Source organism: Asparagus officinalis, chromosome 4, assembly GCF_001876935.1.
Source record: "Asparagus officinalis chromosome 4, Aspof.V1, whole genome shotgun sequence".
Classification (NCBI taxonomy): domain Eukaryota; kingdom Viridiplantae; phylum Streptophyta; class Magnoliopsida; order Asparagales; family Asparagaceae; genus Asparagus; species Asparagus officinalis.
Window position 1 is genome coordinate 11,696,475 of NC_033797.1, and position 17,964 is coordinate 11,714,438.

At 36.4% G+C, this 17,964-nt stretch overlaps 1 protein-coding gene across 1 annotated transcript; it reads left to right on the forward strand.

Moving 5' to 3' along the window:
• Positions 13,197–16,806, forward strand: LOC109838184 (putative disease resistance protein RGA4). The gene is made up of 3 exons (XM_020406645.1): positions 13,197–16,119; positions 16,407–16,417; positions 16,693–16,806. The coding sequence occupies exons 1-3, from the start codon at positions 13,197–13,199 to the stop codon at positions 16,804–16,806; spliced, it is 3,048 nt and encodes a 1,015-aa protein (XP_020262234.1).

Below are 17,964 nucleotides of genomic sequence, written 5' to 3' on the forward strand. Positions count from 1 at the left end.
TATATTAGTTTGACTATTTTGTGTTTTCTTTGTGCCCTTGAGAAGACTTATCAATGGTGGAAGTTGATTCTTTATCTATTAATAGGCACATCCTGGAGCAAAACAATTTCGTTACAAACATGTACCATGTTTTGATAACTTTCAAATCATTTATGGGAAAGACAGTGATGTTGGTTTAGCTTCTAAAACTATCAAAGAAAGACGTACTGGCATAGAAAATGAAAGAGATGAATCAAGTTCTATCAATACAAATCAAGAAGATGATAGAGAAGCTGTTCAAGAAAATGATGTAGAATGCATCGGCCCTTCAAAAGGTAAAGAACAAGATCCCAAAACCCGTTTTGCAACGGGAACATCTTCAAAGGTGATGTATAAAAGAAAGCATAGTGCCACTAGCAACTTGGGTGAAGAGCTTGATGGGCTAAAAAGCGGAATGGAGTCAAGTTGCTTCTGCAATTTGGAAGATCGGTCCTCATTTTTACACAGAAGGAGAGATATTTGAGGAGCTTTCAAAAGTTGAAGGGCTCGGTGAGAACGCACAGCTTATAGCCTACGACTATCTTATTGAGGATGCGGCTCGAGGAAGGAACTTCATTGGGTTACCAATTCATCGGAGGAAAAGCTGGTTGGAGATTAAGCTTGGACGGACATCACACAATCTTGGTATCGGTAATAGGAGGTAATTTAATTTACATTCTACTTATTTTATTGCATAATTTATTGAGTTACCATTTCATCGGAAGAAAAGGTTGTTGTATTTAACTTTACATACTGTACAATCAAAACAAAAAGAAGACAAATGCATACAGCCATGGATGAGAGTATATGCATCCAATGGGCTACTCTACGTAATGATGATACAAGGAAAATGAATCTAAGTGACTGCATCAAGAAGAATTTATGCTTGCTGAAGGTAGAACACTACATTTGTAATCAACAATTGATTGAGGTACACATTCTCCACAAAGGACATAGTTGAGGGTCTAGATAAAACATTACCATTCAAAAAAATGTTAATCACTCACTAATGCCTTTCCCTTCTGATTGTGGAGGGAAAAAATTTAGTTCTTAAATTGATTTTGAAAGTGAATTTCTTCGGCTCACCTTTTTCCCCCTTCATTTTTTTTACTTTCATAACTCTTGTAGTTGTTCCATTTAGCACTTGAGAAAAATTAATTGAAGCATCTTTCTTGACGTGATTTAAGATTCTGATGACTAATCTTAGGAAAGGAACCAGGACAGGGTGAGTGGTAGTGTCATTTTTCTTCTAAAAGAACGTTAAGTCTTCATTTTATAGGTTTTGATTGATATTTATATTGTACTTATTTGAATTTTTTTTGAATTAATTTTAGGAGATGAAGGATGCGAGATTGAATCTTGATGGGCTCACTAAAGTCAAAAATTAAGGACTTTGGCAAATTTATTTATCTCTCTCTCTGAGATTAAGATTTTCTATATGAAATTGATTATAATAGACTTTGTTGATTAAGATTTTCTATATAAAATTGGTTGTAATAGATTTTATGACTAGAAAATGAATTTTACTTTATATTAGGAATATCATGACATTTACTTTAGGTTTGTTTTGGTTTTTTCATTGACTTTTCTTTATGCAAATAGGATGTGTGAGAAATGTTATTCCCTTATTAGTGAAATTGTTAGTAAGGCGTCTATATTTATCAATTTCAAGTAGAGAATGTCAAAATTAATTTTTCCCCTTTGAGTCGAGAATAGTTACTGATCTACACTGTAAAACCCCTTGATTATCAAAAGAGGCTGTCAATGTACATGCACGATTTCATTTTTAGAATGCTCCCAAGGTTGTTTGCTTTATTTATCGGTAAGTGTGCATCCTTGATCCTGGTCTTTCAGAATTCTCTCACTAGTTGTAATAGTATCAAATACTCCTACTCTCAACTAATTTTGTGTTGGTCACATGTTATTAGGAGTTTTTGTTTTTTTTTTTTTCTCCTCTGGTGACTGAATTTATTGCTAGAGAACAATATGCTAGTTTATTGTTTAACAAAGTAAAGAGGCCTAATGTAGATAAATTGAGAGAAGTCATCCAAGTCCAAGTTCCAAGCAGATTGTGACGAAAGCTTCATTACTGTTGTAAACCTGAAGTTGATAATCTTCTTACAGAGTATCATTTACAGGACTTATCAAAACTTTGGAAGGCAAAACAAAAAGATATTAAAGCAGTTGGGGAAATCAATTGAGTTCTGTTTTTAATGTTTATACATTTTTTCTTTTTTGCAACCATGAACCTGATTTAAACTGCAAATAGTGCCGAAGGTAGAATTAATCCAGCAACCAATGTTTACCTTTCTCGATATTTACATAAAAAATTTTTTGGCAACGTCCTGATACCCATCATACTCTACAAAATATTGGTCTTGATGTCTACATCTGACTACATATCATGCTTGGTTGCTCTTAATCAGCTAATCTTTTAAATTATTTCACCTAATTAATTTATGGGAAGGTTCACCTCAAGAACTGTAAACTGCTAAACTTGTACGAGTCTTTGGTTATGTGTCAAAACTTTGTATGACTATTTTTGCGACTAAGTTTAGCTTTTGCCTTGCTTGGTTTCTTTTCATTTCAAAATTACGTGATTCCCTATTAATTCAAGATTCGTCTCGATGCTAACATGTTTAAGTTGATTCAAATGGCAACAAAAGAATATGATTGTGATCAGCCTGATGCTTCTGCAATATTATACTCGAAGCATATCAGTTGAAGTAGGTGTTCATCCAAGTTAGTCTACAGATGCATAGTTCTCATGAATAATTACCTCCCATTGAGGCTGCAGCTATCCATTTATCAAGACTGAAAGTTAGGGGGGCGTGTTAAGAAAATTGGGGATTATGCCGTTAGCTAGGTTTGTTGAAAATTTTTGGGCTGTCTTTTGACACGGCCAAAAGTTAAGAGGGGTGATGGGTGATATTATTAAACTTTAGGGCTCATCTCTAAATGGGCCAAAAGATGGGGGGTTATGTGAAATTTAACCATTTTTTTGAGCGAAAATAATTGGAGACTTAGTGTCCAAGTTTGATGAATGAATGGCCGACTAATTTTTTCTCTGACTTGTCCACATTCACGATGGGGATTTCATGTGGTAGCATTTCAACCACAGGACGGTACCAAGAACTCGTCAAGAAGTGTTGGGATAATTAAACACAAAGCCAGAAAAATAGAGAGATAATCACAAACACACAATATTTACGTGGTTCGATCAAATTGATCTACGTCCACGGCAAGAGGGGGCTTAAATTTTATTTCTCTCTGAGTTACAACACTTGTACAAAATTTGAGATTTTGAAAGTAATTGCAAGTTTCAATTTTATAGCAGATTAACTTGAACACCTTGAATAAATTTGTTATGTTTCTTCTATGATTAGCATATCATACAAGAGGAATTTCTAATCACTTTTGTTAAATATCCCAGACATTTTATGCCAGGCTTGCCAGCTATATGGCACAAGTAATATGAAGTTAATGCTTTTTTCAATGATCTACAATGCAAAATTTCTATATTATGCAGGCGGTCATCAAGAGGCTCATGACAGATGTTCCATTTGGAGTTCTACTGTCTGGTGGCCTTGATTCATCCCTAGTTGCTGCTGTTACAGCTCGGCACCTTGGAGGAACTAAAGCTGCAGATATATGTGAAAACCAACTCCATTCCTTCTGTATTGGTTTGGAGGTGATGACAATCTCTTGCATTTTTTTCGTTCAATCATTTTCCAATAACTAATTATTTTAGATGTCATATTTATCTTTGTTGGGGAAATTACCCACTAAACCAGAGAATAGAACAATCACAAATACAATATTTACGTGGTTCGATCAAATTGATCTACGTCCACGGCAAGAGGGGGCTTAAATTTTATTTCTCTCTGAGTTACAACACTTGTACAAAATTTGAGATTTTGAGAGCTCTTCTTGATTATGTAGCTCACCCGTCTTCTAGTTGAGAAAACTTCCTTGGAGTTTAAGAGAGAACGAGAGATATTTAGAATCCAACAGGGCCCACCTCAAATTGACTTCTCTCTACGCGAAGTGATGGCGATGGCGACATCAAATTTCAAGCACTTTGTTGCTTCTTTGGCTCAAATCTAGATAAGCCGCCAATGTTGAAAAACTTAAAAGAGAAGTGAGGTGACAGTGATCTTTCTCTCCGCAAAATCTTGTTTTGTTCTCTTTTCAAATTCAAATGGGCCCCGGTCAGATGTTTAAATTCAAGCTAATATCTACAATCTCCACCTTGGATTGAATCTTCAAACATCAAGAAGTTGAATATTTATCATGAACATAGCTTACGTGGGGTTCACTTCATAATAGAACTAGTGAAACTCGACCCCCTCTTGCAAACAATGCTCCAAACGGGGCCAGCTAACAACTGCGAATGCCCCCTAAATTCAAGCAGTGCTTGAACTTGAAGGCCGGGATCGGTTTGGTCAACATGTCAGCTGGGTTGTCTGCAGTACCAATCTTCTTCATCGTGATGTTTCTTTCAGCAGTTACCTCACGAATGAAATAATATCTGACATCAATATGTTTTGTCCTCTCATGATGTGATGAGTTTTTGCTTAGATGTATTGCGCTCTGATTGTCGCAAAATACAACTGAACTAGCCTCCTGTAGAAGTCCAAGCTCCCTCACGAGATTTCTCAACCAAATGGCCTCTTTTACCGCTTCTGCTGCTGTCATGTATTCTGCCTCTGTAGTAGACAAAGCAACTGTCGGCTGTAGAGTCGATCTCCAACTAATAGCTGAGCCAGAAAGAGTAAAAAGATAACCAGTCAAAGATCTTCTTTTATCGAGATCACCTGCATAGTCATAATTCACAAAACCTACAACTGAGGTTCCCAAAGTACTGCTATCAAAAACTAAACCCAAATCCGATGTACCCCTGAGATACCGAAGGATCCACTTCACTGCTTCCCAGTGTGTCTTCCCTGGTTGAGCCATGTATCTGCTCACTACACTGACTGCCTGGGCAATGTCTGGACAAGTGCAAATCATAGCATACATAATGATACCCACTGCATTAGAGTATGGAACTCGGGACATCTCCTTCTTCTTGTTCTCACTTGTAGGTGAATCTAAAGCCGAGAGCCTAAAGTGAGGAGCCAAAGGAGTCGTAACGGGCTTGGCCCTCTTCATCCCAAAGCGTTCAAGCACCTTTTCAATATAACTCTTTTGTGAGAGATATAATGTTCCAGCTTTTCTATCCCTCCTGATCTCCATGCCTAAGATCTTCTTCGCTGCACCAAGATCTTTCATCTCAAACTCATCATTGAGTTGTTTCTTCAAAATAAGAATCTGCGACATGTTCTTAACAGCAATAAGCATGTCATTGACATATAATAGAAGATAAATAAAAGAATCATCTCATAGATGCATGTAGTACACACAACTATCATAAGTACTTCTTAAGTACCTATGACTAAGTATAAAATTATCAAACCTCTTGTACCACTGTCTGGGAGATTACTTCAGACCATACAAATATTTCTTCAATCTGTAAACTTGATCTTCTTTACCTTCTACGGAGTATCCCTCTGGCTGAGACATGTAGATAGTCTCCTCAAGTTCGCCATGCAAAAATGCAGTCTTCACATCAAGCTGCTCAAGCTCCAGATCAAATAGAGCAATCATGGCAAGCAATACACGGATGGAGGTATGCTTCACAACCGGAGAGAATACTTCATCATAGTCAATTTCCTCCTTTTGTCTATAACCCTTAGCCACCAACCATGCTTTGAATCTAGCATCTTCAACCCCTAGGATCCCTTCTTTCTTCTTGAAAATCCACTTGCATCCAATATGCTTTGAATCTAGCATCTTCAACCCCTAGGATCCCTTCTTTCTTCTTGAAAATCCACTTGCATCCAATTGCCCTTTTACCCTTAGGTAATTGCACTTCTTCTTGAAAATCCACTTGCATCCAATTGCCCTTTTACCCTTAGGTAATTGCACCAAATCCCAAGTCTTATTCTTGTAAAGTGACTCAAGTTCTTCTGTCATAGCCGTGGCCCAACATCCAGATTCTCCGCATGAGACAGCTTTAGTAAAGTTTGATGGTTCTTGTATACACATCTCTTCAGCTGTCGTGAGAGCATACACCACTAATTCAGCATGTGCAAATCTTTGAGGAGGTCTGATCTGTCTCCTCTCTCTTCCAGTGGCTATGGAATAAGGTTCTTTAGTCTCAGCATCATCATTATCTGAGCCTGAATCATGTTACTCTTCTACAACTGTAGGAGCAAATTTTATAGACGACTTTTGAGAAGTCTCTCCCTCGAGCTCCACCTGAAGCTCCACCTTATCCATGGTCCTTTCTACATTTCCTGTAGACTCAACAGAAACCTTCCCATGATCTAGCATATATCTTTCATTAAAAATAACATCTCTACTAATAATGAATTTAGGAGAATCAAGTTCAAGACTCCATAAACGATAGCCTTTAACACCATCAACATAACCAATAAATATGCATTTCTTAGCTCTAGGCTCAAGCTTACCCTCTCTAACATGATAGTAAGCGGGACATCCAAATATTTTAAATTTGAATAGTCATTTGGTTTACCTGACCATACCTCATTTGGAGTCTTGTGTTCAATGACGGTTGAAGGAGACCGGTTCACCAAGTAACAAGCTGTGTTAACAGCTTCAGCCCAGAAGTCTTTATCCAACCCAGAGTTTGAGAGCATACACCTAGCTCTCTCCGTCAATGTTCTATTCATGCGTTCTGCCACCCCGTTTTACTGAGGAGTGTGCCTAACCGTGCGATGTCGTACAATCCCAGAATTTGAGCAGAACTGATTGAACTCACCACTGCAGAACTCTAGGCCATTATCTGTTCGGAGATGTTTAATCTTCTTTTCAGTTTGATTTTCAACAAGTACTTTCCACTTCTTGAAAGTTTCGAACACCTCGCTTTTGCGCCTGAGAAAGTAAACCCAAACTAATTTCCTGGAAAAATCATCAATAAACGTCAGAAAATAAAGAGCACCACCTTTGGATGGAACCTGAGCAGGTCCCCACAAATCTGAATGGATGTAGTCTAGAGTGCCCTTCATCGTATGTGAGCCAGTCGAGAAGCTGACCCGAGTTTGCTTCCCAAACACACAATGCTCACAGAAATCTAGTGATGATGTATGGTCACCACAGAGTAAGCCACGTTTACTCAAAATAGTCATCCTCTTCTCATTCATGTGGCCTAAGCGCATGTGCCACAACTGAGTAGTGTCCCTATCAGCATCAGAGGACACACCTGCAGAGCATGTCACCGTACTGCCTTGGAGAACATAAAGACTGTTCACCTTACAACCTTTCATCACAACCAATGAACCCTTAGTAACTCTAAGAGCTCCACCTTCACCAATGTAAGAACACCCAATAGAATCCAAAGAACTCAAAGAAATCAGATTTTTCTTTAAGTCCGGGATGTGTCAAGAACACCCAATAGAATCCAAAGAACTCAAAGAAATCAGATTTTTCTTTAAGTCCGGGATGTGTCTCATATTTGATAAAGTTCTCACTATCCCATCGTGACACCGAATGCGAACTGTACCAATGCCAACTGTCTTGCAAACTGCATTGTTACCCATCAAAACTGATCCACCACTTCAACTGTCTTGCAAACTGCATTGTTACCCATCAAAACTGATCCACCACTTATAGATTTGTAAGTAGTGAACCAATCTTTATTTGGACACATATGATAAGACGCACCCGTATCCAAGATCCATTCTCTATCGGAACGGCCATCCAAAGGACAAACTGCAAGAACCGTCTCAGCAACAACGGCAGTATCAGCCTTTGTCGTATTAGCTGAATTTGAGGTTTCACCACGCTAGTTGTCTTTTTTCTTTAGAGCATAACATTCTGACTTTTAATGCCCTTTCTTGTGACAGTAGAAACACTCCACATGTTTCTTGTTTTGGGCTAACCTGGACTTTGAACGATTTATGGATTGCCCTTTATCACTCTCTCTGGTCTTCGTTCTACCTCTGACTAGCAGACCATCAGCCTGCCTATCGGTACCTCTCCCATTCAACTTTGTTCTTAACTCAGCAGAATTCAAAGAGGCCTTCACATCCTCAAGACTTATGGATTCTCTTCCATACAACATAGAGTTAACAAAGTTTTCATAAGAGTCAGGCAAGGAACACAACACAATGAGAGCCTGGTCTTCATCATCAAGCTTAAGATCCAGGTTTTTCATATCCATGACAATTTTATTAAATTCATTAAGGTGTTCTTGAATGGGTGTACCTTCCTTCATCTTCAATGTGTATAGTCGCTGCTTCAGGTATAATCTCGTAGTAAGAGATTTCTTCAAATAGAGACTTTCGAGCTTTGACCACAACCCCGCTACCGTTTCCTCATCGGCAACTTCACGAAGCACATTGTTGAATAGTGACAATTGCAAGGCGCTGTGAGCCTTTTCGTCCATCTCTTCGATCTCGGCACTAGTCATATCTTCTGGGTATTTCTCATCGATAGCTTTAACTGTGCCTTCACGTCGCAACAAAGCCTTCATCTTTATCCTCCATAGGCCGAAATTGTCCTGGCCATCGAAGATCGACACCGAGAACTTCACAGAAGCCATTGTGGAGGATTGAAAGTTGTCCTAGAACCGAGAAGCTCTGATACCAGTTTGTTGGGATAATTAAACACAAAGCAAGAAAAATAGAGAGACAATCACAAGCACACAATATTTACGTGGTTCGATCAAATTGATCTACGTCCACGGCAAGAGGGGGCTTAAATTCTATTTCCCTCTGAGTTACAACACTTGTACAAAATTTGAGATTTTGAGAGTTCTTCTTTATTATGTAGCTCACCCGTCTTCTGGTTGAGAAAACTTCCTTGGAGTTTAAGAGAGAACAAGAGATATTTAGAATCCAACAAGGCCCACCTCAAATTGACTTCTCTCTATGCGAAGTGATGGCAATGGCGACATCAAATTTCAAGCGGTTTGTTGCTTCTTTGGCTCAAATCTAGATAAGCCGCCAATGTTGAAAAACTTAAGAGAGAAGTGAGGTGACAGTGATCTCTCTCTCCCCAAAGTCTTGTTTTGTTCTCTTTTCAAATTCAAACGGGCCCCAGTCAGATGTTTAAATTCAAGCCAATATCTACAAGAAGGTTATCTACACTTTCCATTGACTTCACATGCAGAATTTAAACAATTGTCCCGTAGACTTATATCTTACTAGTTAGATTGCACGTGCAATGCACGTGGTCGAATATCATGGTTGTTTAAATTGATAAAAATAGAATAAAAATAAAGGAGAAAATAAAGTTTTTTTTGGGATTGATTATCAACACAATAATCTCTCTTTCAAATGAAATATTATCATTATTTCCTTTAACCTAGACTATCGCCACGTGATCTACTATTTGTGAGTTATAAACACATTAATCTAGTATAATATCTTTGTTTATTAGTATCTTGAAGTCTTTAAAAGATGGGTGATCATTCAATTCGCAAAGGAATTTTTCATATGAATTTATTTGTAATATGTCTATTAAACTTTTAGTTGTGGTTTGACTCATCCACATTAACTTTTTAGTTGTTGTTTCACTCATATTTATATTATCTAATATTCTCATTCAATTTTATAGCTCATTCTCCATGCCATAGAAGTAAAACTGAAAGTATGAAGATTTATTTTCTTACAAAATTAGAGCAATGAGATTATGATATATTTCGCCTTGTACTTTAAATATAAAAAATCTCTTTGATGCAAGGTCCTTATCAAATCTTACTACAAACAATGTGAATGAAAAATGCTATTATAACTCACTTGCCTGGAGCAATTATATTGTATATAGGACATATACAATAGTCTCATGTATTTTCTGGTTCTGACTACAAAATATGCAAGAGTGGTAGTCCTGTATATTTTTTGACTTTAATTACTTTTGTAATTAATGTTCTCTAATTACACGGGACTATTAGTCCCGTGTATTTTAAAGATGATTTTTATACAAAATCGACCTCTTTGTTGCCAGTCTTGATGGTGTGGCAAAAAATAGGTCAATTTTGTTACTTATTACGTAAAACAATCGATTTTGCTAATATTTTTAAAAAGTAATCTTTTTAAAAATTCTCCTAAAATAAACTATTAATTCAAAATATGAAATGGGCGAAAAGATCTAAATATTCTGGTGATTAATTAACCCATAAATAGGAAAAAATAACAATTGAAATAAAAGTATATTTAAATTGAATCTAACAAGGCACTTTACAGAATGAAGCATGCAATATGGATCCAAGAAATTATTAAAAAATAATTAAAGAAACTAATTTAAAAAAATATTAGATCAAGGGATAGAGGGAGAGAAGACCTCACTGACATGAATTCTATTTCTCTTCGAGCGTGACATCAAAATTGGTGGAGAATGAGCGAGAAGAAAAGTGAACAGAATAGGTGACAAAGTGAGTGTGCTTATATAAATAGGTTATTAAGATATTCGTCCTAAAATCTTAAATACATACATGTTAGTCCCTAACATCTTTGTAATTGCTCATTTACAATGATATTACTATTCAGTATTAAATCAATTTTATTATATAAGATTATATACCCTTTTTAATAAATTATAAAGTATATATATGGAAAACTCGATGCTTATAGCCAGTAGTTGGGCTCCACAAAATATGTTAACTTTATATTATAGTTTGCTATTAGTAATACTGTTGGCAATGCCATTACCTTTCCTCTTTATCTTATTATTTACACTTTTCTGATGTAAGTCCTCTTTTGCTAGTCACTCAATTGATTATATTTTATTTTTATAATATCAGAGGTTAGAATATTCTTTTCTGTTTAAAAAGTGTAGACATGATTTTCTTAAAAAAATATATACACATAGTAGCAATAGTATATACTTCAGTTCAACTCAAACATTGGTTAGAAGTCATTTAGAATGAGGTTTATCTACGCTAGAATGGTGACATAGTGATTACATAATCCAAAAGTCAAAGAAGAAATTTCTATAAAGGAAAAGTAATTTAATATGTCAAATTAATAACTAATTTATAAACTATACATGGGCAGTGCAAAGAGTTATAGAAAGCAAGGTATATATATTTATAAAAATTTCATAGTGAGTGATCAACTATAATCATCATAATTTAAGCATAAATAATTATTATTTTAGTAACTAATTTGATACGCTTAACTATAAAATAAATCTCAAGCAAAAAATAAGAATTGAAATTGTATTATCCTATAGGTAAATAAATAAATATAATTAAAAGTAATAATTTAAATTATTAAGTGCCAAATATTAGTTCATGTGAGAAATTAAAGTAATCTATGGTCTATATACATATATAGTCAATCAATTAAACGTATTAAAATTATAATGATCATAGATAAAATTATATGGTGGGTTCATATTAAATATAATTTATAAAAAATAGTACATTAAAGTCAAAAACCTTTTAACCGCTATATAGGTTGTTTGAAAACTTTTGCATGTATAAACTATACTGTATAGGAATAGTGATATGCATACTTAGCTATAGCCTAATACATCTTAAGAACGACTTACTCTTCAATATCATCATTAATTGATGTATCTATGCATTACACTAAAAACACAATAAAAATTTATAAAACTACAAAAGAAATACCCTCAAAAGTTTTTAAAATTGTCAAAACAAACACCATAAACTTTTATAATTTACAAATACACAAAACTATTAAAAATTATATTAAAATCAAGGAACTACAAAAAATCATTGAAAAAATTTAAACTTTGGAGGGGTAATTTACAATGTACTAAACTTTAAGTTTGATTTTTTGTAAATTTCAAATCTAATAGATTTTTTAATTAGTTATGTTATTTTTTAAAAAGTTATGGTTAATATTGACCATAAAAAAATTTTGCTAAACCTATACTTTTAAAGGGAGTATGATATTTTTTATAAATTTTTTATTTTCTAGGGGTTGCTAGTAATTTTGTATATTCATTTTAATGTCTATAGGTTAGAAATTCTTATGGTGTTTTTTTGTAAATTATGAATATTAGGGGTTTTTTATAATTTTTTAAACATATAGGTCTTTTCTATAGATTGTAAATTGTTTATACACTATTTATAATTCCTATATTTTTAATTTACTAATGAGTTTGAAATTGTCAGGGTGTTTTTTGTAAAATTTAATTTTTGAGTGTTTGTTCGTAATTTTTAAAACTTTAAGGGTGTTTTCTATAAATTATAAATTATGTTGGGGATTTTTGTAACTCCTATATTTCCAATGTACTATTAGGTTAGAAATTATCAGGATTTTTATAAATTTTACAATCTTTGAGGGTTTTATCTTACAATTTGTAAAAAGTTTAGAGTGTTTATTGCAAATTTCATAAATTTTTTGGGTTGTTTGTGTTATTTGTAGATTTTTAGTGTGTTTATAGGTTTAAAATTTTCAATGTGTTTTTTAGAAAATTTGAATTTTAGGAGTGTTTTTGCATTTTTCAAAACTTACAAGATATTTTCTCCAATGTCAAAAACTTTTATTTTTTTGCTAGCATATATTTTTTAGATTTCTCACTGAAATTAAATAAGTAAAATTTATAATTTTTAAATAAAATTTTAAATTTGTAGGGTGTGCTTTTGCAATTTAAAAACTTAGAGGGTATTTTTTACAAGGTCCAAAAACTTTTAGGTGCTGGCTAGCATATATTTTTTTGATTTCTCTACAAACTGAAATAAGTAAAAGATTTGAATTATATTAAATATGTCACCTTTATCCAATAACGTGTTAAGTCTAATTATGGATAAGATAAATTATTTAATTATAAATCCAAGATAGGAAAATTAAAATTATTTAATTATAAATCCAAAGAAGATAGGAAAATTAGAATAGATTAGGATAACAATATAATATTTAATAAAAGTTAAGGGTAATATCGACCATAGAAAGATTTTCCCAACTCGTACTTCTGAAGGGAGTATGATGTTCCTCCCACTTGTAGCAAAGCGCGTGGGCATATCTTTCACCTGTACTTGTACCTCAATAATTGAGAGAGGGAGAATAGAAAAGTAGAAAAGCCTATACAATGGAGAGCAATTACTTCTAAGTACCCAATCCTCATTAAACAAAGCAAACTAGAAATTTGGTTGTGAACTCTCTGAAATCTCCAATACTTGCTTCTTTCTTGAGGAGATGGCCATGGTGCTGGATGCTTTAGCTAGCACCATAGTCAGTAACATGGCTGACGTTGTTAAGGAGAAGGTGGTAACTGTCCTGGGCGTGAAAGATGAGCTCAAGAAGCTGCAGCGGAGGCTGGAAAGTATCAAGCATGTGCTTCATGATGCTGAGAGAAAGCGCATCCAATCAGAATCAGTTGCAGGATGGGTGAGGGAGCTCAAAGATGTTATGTACGATGCCGATGACATAATTGACCTATGCAGGTACGAAGGTGGAAAATTGCTTGAAGGCCAACCGTCTACATCATCTGATTCGTCAACGGTATGTTGTAGCCGCCCTCGCTTATTCTCTTGCTTTACTAGCATCCGTTTCCGGCATGAGATTGGTGATATGATTAAGAAACTAAATGAGAGATTGGATGAGATATCTAGAAATATGTCAGGCCTTAACTTAGTGAAAAGTGAACCAGATACTCGAATCACAATAGTGGACACTTGTCAGACCTCACCTATCATAGATACGTCTGATATCGTGGGGAGGGGCATTGAACGTGCTACAGACGATCTGGTAGGGAGGATAGTTAATAAAGATGAAAGAAAACTCCAAGTCTTGGCTATTACCGGAATGGGCGGAATAGGGAAGACTACTCTGGCTAAAAATATCTTCAATCACACGAGAGTAAAGTCTGAGTTCTCAACAAAGATATGGGTCTGCATATCACAAAATTTCTCAGAGACCTCTTTGCTCAAGGAGATAATAAGAGGAGCGGGAGGAGATCCTTGTAATTTGCAAACTAAAGCGGAACTGGAACCTCGACTGAAGGAAGCAGTTTCAGGAAAGACTTTCATTTTGGTGCTAGATGATGTGTGGCGAGCAGATGTATGGGCGCATTTACTACGCAATCCACTACAGAGCGGAGCTGCTGGAAGCCGAGTCCTAGTCACAACTCGAGATACGAATGTTGCTATGCAGATGGGGGCGGCGGAGCACATCCATGCCCTGGAAAAATTGCCGCCAGAATCTGGGTGGGAACTGCTCTGCAAGAGTTTATATGTCACCGGAGAGGAGGAGGAAATGCAAAGTCTGAGAGATGTAGGGGGTGAAATTGTTGATAAATGCGACGGTCTCCCTCTGGCAATTAAGAGCATTGCCGGTGTTTTAATAACAAAAGGGAGAAATCGGAGGGAATGGGAAAAAGTTTTGGAAAAGGATGCATGGTCTATGGGCGAGCTACCTGAAGATGTGAGGGGGGCCTTGTACTTGAGTTATGAAGATCTACCCTCTAACCTGAAGCAATGTTTTCTTTATTGCTCTTTATTCCCTGAGGATTATCTATTTGATCGTGCTGAGCTCGTGAAGTACTGGGCAGCTGAAGGATTCGCAGAAACGCAAAATGATTATTTCTTAGAACCAGCAGAGGAGTGTTTGGAAGAGCTAGTTAGAAGGAATCTTATCTATAAAGAAAGCGATTATCAACGTTATAAAATGCACGATCTCTTGCGATCACTTGCTCAGTTTCTGTCACAGGATGAAAGTTTTTGTGGAGAAGCACAGAAATTAGCTACAGTGTCCGCCACGGCGAAACTTCGCCGTCTGACACTTACGGACAAAGGAGGAAGACTAGCACTCACCCCTCAACCTTTACTTTCGCAGAGGAGCTTGAAAGTCTTGTTTCTAAGAGGCTCTTACAGTCTTGGGAGCGACGTGTTTGTTGGATTTCCACTTCTCCGGGTCCTGTCACTGGCGAATTCAGGGATTGAGAATATTCCAGATGCTGTGGGAAATCTAATACACCTGAGGCTTTTGGATCTTAACAGGACAAGAATATCCAGCTTGCCGGAGTCAATAAGGAACCTTACAAATCTCCAGGTTCTAAATCTCGCTCGCTATTTTTCACTCCGCAGTCTTCCCAAAGGCATTACTTCACTGTGCAATTTAAGAATTATTGAAGTAGAGACTACTTACCTGTCCTTTGTACCATCTGGAATGGGAAGATTAGAGCGGTTAAATTACTTCAACGGCTTTGTTGTGGGAGGGGAGCAAGGCTGCAGCTTGGAAGATTTGAGCCCTTTGGGGCAGCTGAGGGCGCTGGAAATACATAACATAAAGGAGGCGGTGGTAGCGCAGAAGGGACGACATGTGCTTGGGAACAAACGTCATCTTAAGGAATTAAGATTGGCCTGCACTAAACCGGGGGAATCCCCACCAGCTGAGTACAGCGAAGGGGAGATCCGCAGAATTCAGGATGTGTTTGAGGAGCTGGCCCCACCGCCATGCCTGGAAGAATTAAGAATCCATGGATACTTTGGTCGTCAGTTTCCAGTTTGGATGATGCCACCATCGCTGGGATTTCTTCTTCCCCATCTCACAAGTTTGTCCCTTTATAGATGCAGAAACGTCGTGCAGCTTCCTCCTCTCGGTCTATTCCCTGAATTGAGACGTCTTACTATTTGGTATGCCGAAGCGGTTGTATCCTTTGGCTCAGAGGTTTATGGGAGCGGTTCTACACAGGCGCTCTTTCCAAAGCTTGAGTCTATTTATCTCTTTGGAATGCCAAATTTGCAAGAGTGGTCATTTTGTAGAGATGAGGAGATTACTGTGTTCCCAAATCTAATGTTCCTGTCTGTTTTGGAATGCCCGAGATTGAAATCACTTCCTGGGGGCCTGAAGGGATCTCCCTTGAAGGAGTTGTTCATCCGCAGCTGTCAAAGTCTGGAAAGGATCTCTCATCTTCCTGCACTAAGAAAGTTGAGGGTTGAGGGGATTTGCCCTCAATTGAAAAATGTGGAGAAACTGGATTCATTGGAGAGGCTAACCTTAAAAAGATGGCAAAGGGACTTTCTCCCGGAGGGACTGCTGAGGCTGCTGCAAGACCGACAGCTGCATCAGGATGATTATTTTACACTTGCATTGCATTTTAGTAACGATGCTCTTTTCAGTAAGTGTGTTATGGGAGGAGAATACTGGCCAATCATCCAAAACATACCCAGAGTCCAAGCCAAGAGTTTTCGTAGAGATCTATATCTAAGATACACCAAGGAACCCTATCAATACGAGACCAATAACCACCCACGGGTGGGAGAACACTAGCGTCTCTGAATTTCAGTCTGACAGCACAGAGAATGGCGATGTACTTACTGAATCTCAGTCTGACAGCACAGAGAATGGCGTTTAAGTAAGTATTCTGGAAAATTGACATTTTTACCTTTACCTTTCTTTCTGCAGTATTCAACTCGGTGCATCAGTCTTTGAGAAATACCATTTGTGTAGGTCCCTTTTCATATCCATTTATTTTTCTTTACTCTGTCCTGCTAAGTTCTCATTACTTCTAGAGGAATTAGTTTTTTGTCCCTTTGTTTTTGGAATATCCTCTAGAAAAAGAACCCATCATTTATATTTTCTTTACTCCTGTTTGGTTTTTCTCATTCTCCAAAGGGCTTTCTTAAAGTTATAAAATGAGGACAACTAATTTATTTTGTAGTGTTAACATAAAGATTCTTATGACTTGCAGGTGTTTGGTGCTAATGCTAAGGTTTCAAAATGTGAAGAAATCTGTCCAAGACTAAAAAAAGAAGATGCAGATTCGACAATGGCTAGTGATCTCCTTGAAGGAAAATCATGCTAAATACATGCAAAATACGCAACGGAAGACTATATGTATAATTATGCTAAGCATGTAGAGAGCAAGAAATACATAATAGGACCATCCTAATTAAATCTAACATAATCCCTATATTAAAGAGAGCATTCAAGAGTTAGAAAGTCATACTTTCGAAGCGTGATTCGATGTAAGATCGAACAACCCTTAGCTCTTGCTCCTTGTAGTAGAAAATCTCCTCGTAGTGGATCTCCAAGTCTTCAAGTGGGCTTGATAAAATCAGAGTCTTCTTGAGACACAAGGTAAGATATCCACTCGGGAGTACTATAAAATCCGACTACTTCCTCTTACTCAAGATTGCTAGAATTTAGTAAGAGGAGAGCTCTCTTTTATTCTCTTATGAAAAAAAAACAATTAACCAATTTTTCATTAGCCTTTCCATAAGAAAGAGAGCTCATATTTGTAGAGTGAAATATGTTCATGACATGAATGACTCATCCTATGAGTCATGCAATTAATCATCAAATATCAATGATTAATCTAGTGAGTCATGCAATGAATCATCTTATGAATCATTACATTTCAAAACCATCTGCTAATAAACCATGTGCTCAAACCATACCACTAAACGACTCATCTCATGACTCATTATACATGGTATGTGTATTTCATAAATGAGAATACCAAATCAATATTGTATTTCATAAATACGATATTTTATAATTTTCCAATCATTGATTAATAAGTCATCATATGACCAAAAAGTCAATGAGTTGACTAAAAGTCAACTGTTGGGAAAAATACTCGAATTCATTTCCTAAGCACATAGCACTCTGATTTTACCGTTATACATAACCGTTTATGTGTATCCGGTAAAATCATATATGCGTATCAATCATACGCATCACTCTATAAATTGTGTTTCATAGGATTCAAGTACGCGCTTGGTGTGACTCTAGGACCCAACTTAAGAACTCGGCAGTGGATCATATCCACAAGTACAACAGAGGTGCTAGCTATACATGAAGACTACCTGGGTATAAGTTGTGATAAATGTCTGCAAGATGCTTACACAATTTTATCAGGACCACTCAGTGATAATGCCGTACAGTCCGGTCTCTTCGTCAAACCATGTCAAACTATTAAGCTTAGGGTATGGAAAACTGTCAAACCCTAATTGCTCAA